Here is a 4,508-nt window from a genome sequence, read left to right as displayed (position 1 = left end):
CAGCAGGGCATGCTGGGAAGGGAGGGGCTGAGGGGGGAGCGGGCTGGAAAGGGAGGGGCCAGGGGGCACAGCAGGGCATGCTGGGAACGGAGGCAGCCCGGGCGCTGCCCCCCGTCACCCCCCGTCACCCCCCGTCCTGTCCCAGGCGCGACGCGGATCGAGCTGGGACCCCAAAGCGCCATGGTGAAGAAATCCAGCAACGTGACCTTCCAGTGCCGGGCGCGGTTCGACGAGACGCTGCCGGAGCGCGGGGTCGAGTGGCGGCGGGACGGGCGCCCCATCCGGGAGTCGGACGACAGCGACAAGTGAGGGGGGAGCAGGGCACTGCTGGGGGAAGCTCGCAGCGCTGGGGGGGACCCCAGCTGGGGCACTGCTGGGGGAAGCTCACAGCGCTGGGGGGGACCCCGGCAGGGGCACTGCTGGGGGAAGCTCACAGCGCTGCGGGGGACCCTGGCTGGGGCACTGCTGGGGAAGCTCGCAGCGCCAGGCCCACCCGCCCCCTCTCCTCAGGTACACCATCACGCCCGGCTGGCTGCAGATCGCCGACGTGGACTACACGGACCAGGGCGTGTACAGCTGCCGGGCGCACACGGCGCTGGACTCGGCGGAGGAGAGCGCCGAGCTGCGGGTGGTGGGTACGTCCCCGGGCGGGGGGCGCGGGGGGGGCTGCCTGGGCCGGTGCTGACCCGTCTCTGCCCCCAGGCCGCCCCGGGCCGGTGCTGGAGCTGCAGGTGTCGGAGCAGCAGGAGCGCCGCGTGAAGCTGAGCTGGACCCCGGGGGACGATCACAACAGCCCCATTGACAGTAAGAAGGGGACCCCCCCGGCCCCCCAGATCCCGGGGCGTCTCCCCCTCCCCCCCAGCCCCATTGCCTTTGCTGCAGCTCGGGACACCCCCTTCCCCAGGCCAGGCAGCGCTGGGGGGCGGGCAGTTCTGGGGGGACTCGGGGGGCAGGCGGTTTGGGGGGCGTCGGAGGAGCGTCCAGGAGGACTCGGGGGGGCAGGCGGTTTGGGGGGCGTCGGAGGAGGGTCCGGGGGGGTTCCGGGGCAGGTGGTTTGGGGGGCGTCGGGGGCCGTTCTGGGGGGCGGGCCGGGGGACGCCGGGCGTCTCTCACCCCATCTCCCCCCAGAGTTCGTGGTGGAGGCGGAGGACGGGCTCCGGGACCCCGGCACCTGGCGGGACGTCAGCACCGTCCCCGGCCAGCAGCCCTGGGCCCGGCTGCACCTGGCGCCCTACGGCCACGTCCGCTTCCGAGTCCGCGCGGCCAATCGGTTCGGGCGCGGCGAGCCCAGCGCCGCCTCAGCCCCCGTCCGCACCAGCCCGGCGGGTACGGCCTAGGGGGCCCTGGGGCAGGGGCGTGTTGGGGGGCGGGGGAGGGGAGGGGGGAGGGGGGGGGGGGGTGTGTTGGGGGGTGGGATGTTGGGGTCGGGGGCAGGGCGGGGAGGGGGGATCCCCCCCACTCACACTGTCCCTTTCCCCTCCAGCCCCCGAGCGTTACCCCGAGGGGGTGGCCGGCGAGGGGAACGAGACCGACAACATGCTCATCACCTGGAAGGTAACGTGTGGGGGGGTCCGGCCCCCCACAGCCCCCCGATCCCCCCCCCACATCTGTCGGGGGGCCCGTGTTCCCCGTGGCAGGGGGCTGTTGTCTCAGTGCGGGGGTGTTGTCCTGTGTTGTGTGGGGGTCGGTACAGGGAGGGGGAGGTGGGTGTTGCGGGGCAGAGACACTGCTGGTTGTCGGGTGCTGGTGGCTCGCGGTGTAGCCAGGTTCAAGGGGTAGTTTCGGGAGGTTGTGTTACAGGGTTGCTGGGGTGTTGTGCCCAGCGTGTCATGGTGACAGGGTTGTCGCTGCCCTTGGCGTGTGTGTGCCGTGGTAGTTGCGTTGTAGCTCCTGCCGGGGGGGGGGGGGGGGGGCGGCGCGGGGCCCCCGGCGGGGCGGGGGGGGGGGGGGGGGGTGAGACGCCGCGTATCCCCTGCCATGTTGGCCGGTGGAGGGCCCTGGGTGCACCCCACGTTGACCGCAGCCTCCTCAGCTCACGCTCCCCTTCGGCCTTGGCCTTGCCCCACGGCTTTGGCTGGCCCCGGGCTTTCTCTGGGGCCCCCCTGAGCCCCCAGCAGCCTGGCTCTGCCGTGGGCCCCTTGGGGCGTCCCCTCCTCTGGTCTCCGGGGCCCCGACCCCCAGAGGGAGCAAATCCCCTCCCCCCCGATCTCCAGCCGGAAGGACTCGGCCAGCGTCAGTCGGGGAGTCACTGGACGTCTGACCCCCGCCCAGGCCCCAGGCCTGGCCTGGCCTGGTCCCCAGGGGCTCCGGCCATGCCTTGTCCCCGCCAGCCCCCCACTTCCAGCCCCAGGTAAACAGGCCACCTGCCCCCCCCGGGCTGGAACCGGGCCCCTCAGCCCCTTTCCCCCACTGGCCAGAACCGGCTGCACCCGAGCTGGGGGGGCCTCCTGGGCACCAGTCGCTGGGTCCCCCGTCTGCAGGCCTCAGCGAGCGACCTGGCCCCACCCTGCCCCACTTCTTCCCGCTCCCTCCCCACCCCCATTCTGGCCCCTCCCTCAAGCCCCCGCCCCGCCTCTCTCCGGCTTCTACCCCCTGGCCTGAGCGGCACCGGGAGCTGGCAGAGTGGGGCAGGCTGGGGCCGGGCCCCCTGCTAACCTCCCCGGCTGCCCTGGGCCCCACGGCCCCCCGAAGCGCAGGGTCTGGGGCAGCTCTGCTTGGACCCGTTCTGGGCACCACCAAAACCAGTACAAACCTGGCCCCCCTGGGTGGGACCCACGTCGCCGAGCCGGCGTCAGGTGCTGGACGCGCTGCCCCGGCAAAGGGAAGAAGCTGGCTACCGCCGGGGTGTGGCAGGCGGCCGTGGTCTCGTGCCCCCCGATGACACTGGAGACCCAGGCGACGGCCACCCACCTACGGACGCCTGATGGAGCCTCCCCTGGGGCCGGTTGTTGGTCGACAGAGCCGGCTGTTGAGTTGTCCACCCGGCGATCGACGGTGGCTCTTCTTGGCTGGGGGTTGTCGACCCCCAGGGAGTGACGCCATGGAGCTGTGTGGTACCTCCCACGGGGTGGGGGGGGTCACAGGATTGTCACACCATGTGTGTGTTACAAACACTCACACTACTCCTCACATGGTGTTGGTTATGCTGGGGGGGGGTGAGTGTGAGAGACAATGTAGTTGTGTTGTCGCTCACATGGGGTGTGTTTTACAGAGTAGTAATGTTGTAGCTGACACTGTATTTTACAAGGTAGTTTGTAGTTCATGCTGTGTGTGTGTGTGTGTGTGTGTGTGTGTGTGTGTATTATGGGGTAGTTGCGTTGTAGTTCATGGTGGGTGGATGGCTGTTACGAGGTAGTTACATTGTAGATCATGGGTGGGTGGCTGTTACGGGGTAGCTGCGTTGTAGTTCATGGTGGGTGTTACAGGGTAGTTGCGTTGTAGTTCATGGTGGGTGGGTAGGTGTTATGGGGTGGTTGCGTTGTAGTTCATGGCGGGTGTTATGGGGTGGTTGCGTTGTAGTTCATGGTGGGTGTTACGGGGTAGTTGCATTGTAGTTCATGCCCTGTGTGTGTGCGCCCGTTATGGGGTAGTTGCAGGCTCTGTATCTGTGTGTGACGGGATAGTTACAGTCACTTGCTCCTGGGGGGGGCTGGGGTGCATTGTATCCAGGAGGGAGAATGGGGGGGCCCTGGGGCTTTGCCCCCCCATGCACTGACATCCCCGTTTCCTCCCCCAGCCCCTGAACAAGTCGGACTGGAACGCCCCCGAGCTCAGTTACCGGGTGCAGTGGCGGCGTCTGGGCGAGGGGGGGAGCTGGAGCGAGGAGACAGTCAGTGGCCCCCCCTTGCTGGTAACGAAGACCCCCACCTTTGTCCCCTACGAGATCAAGGTGCAGGCCGTGAACCCCGTCGGCAAAGGGCCCGAGCCCCCCACCGTGGTGGGGTACTCTGGAGAGGATGGTGAGTGGCGGAGGAAGGGTGAAGGAGCAGGGGGCAGAAAGAAAGGGGGCCGTGAGCCCCGGGGTGGGGTTGGGGAATGGGGGGGAGGAAATGGGAGAACTGTGACCCCCAGCTTAGGGGGGGCCGTGGTGGGAAGGGACTGGGGGGAAGCTCTGAGCCCCCCCCCCCCCACATTACACATGTGTTTGTTCCTCCCCCAGTGCCCCAGGTGAACCCCGAGAACGTGGGGGTGGAAATATTCAACAGCACCAGCGTCCTCGTCAGCTGGACCCTGCCCAACAGAGACCAGCTGCGGGGTCACCTCCGGGGGTTCAGGGTAATTGGGGGAGGGGCTGCGGGTCGGGAGTGGTGGGGCGCGGGGTGCTCGGGGGGGCTGCAGGTCGGGAGTGGGGGGCACAAGGCAGTCGGGGGGGCATGAGGTGCTCAGGGGGCTGTGGGTTGGGAGTGGGGGGCACTCGGGGGCACAGGGTCGGGGGCAGTAGGGGGGCTGCAGGTCAGGAGTGGGGGGCACGGGGCACTCGGGGGGGGGCGGGGGTGCTGGCGGGCTGC

General features: G+C 69.5%; 1 protein-coding gene across 1 annotated transcript in view; it reads left to right on the top strand.

Moving 5' to 3' along the window:
• Positions 1–145: 145 nt before the first annotated feature.
• LOC112119801 (neural cell adhesion molecule L1-like) overlaps positions 146–4,508 on the top strand; it is a gene marked incomplete at its 5' end in the record, with an annotated part of 11,798 nt that continues 7,435 nt past the window's right edge. Inside the window, 7 exons of the mRNA XM_029914440.1 lie at positions 146–305; positions 511–635; positions 703–804; positions 1,129–1,326; positions 1,484–1,554; positions 3,737–3,959; positions 4,160–4,275. Coding sequence (XP_029770300.1) covers positions 146–305; positions 511–635; positions 703–804; positions 1,129–1,326; positions 1,484–1,554; positions 3,737–3,959; positions 4,160–4,275 — 995 coding nt within the window. The remainder of the gene's footprint in view (positions 306–510; positions 636–702; positions 805–1,128; positions 1,327–1,483; positions 1,555–3,736; positions 3,960–4,159; positions 4,276–4,508) is intronic.

Source organism: Terrapene carolina, unplaced genomic scaffold (assembly GCF_002925995.2).
Source record: "Terrapene carolina triunguis isolate 2854851 unplaced genomic scaffold, T_m_triunguis-2.0 Scaffold51196, whole genome shotgun sequence".
Lineage (NCBI taxonomy): Eukaryota > Metazoa > Chordata > Testudines > Emydidae > Terrapene > Terrapene triunguis.
This window is presented reverse-complemented; position numbering and strand designations above follow the sequence as displayed.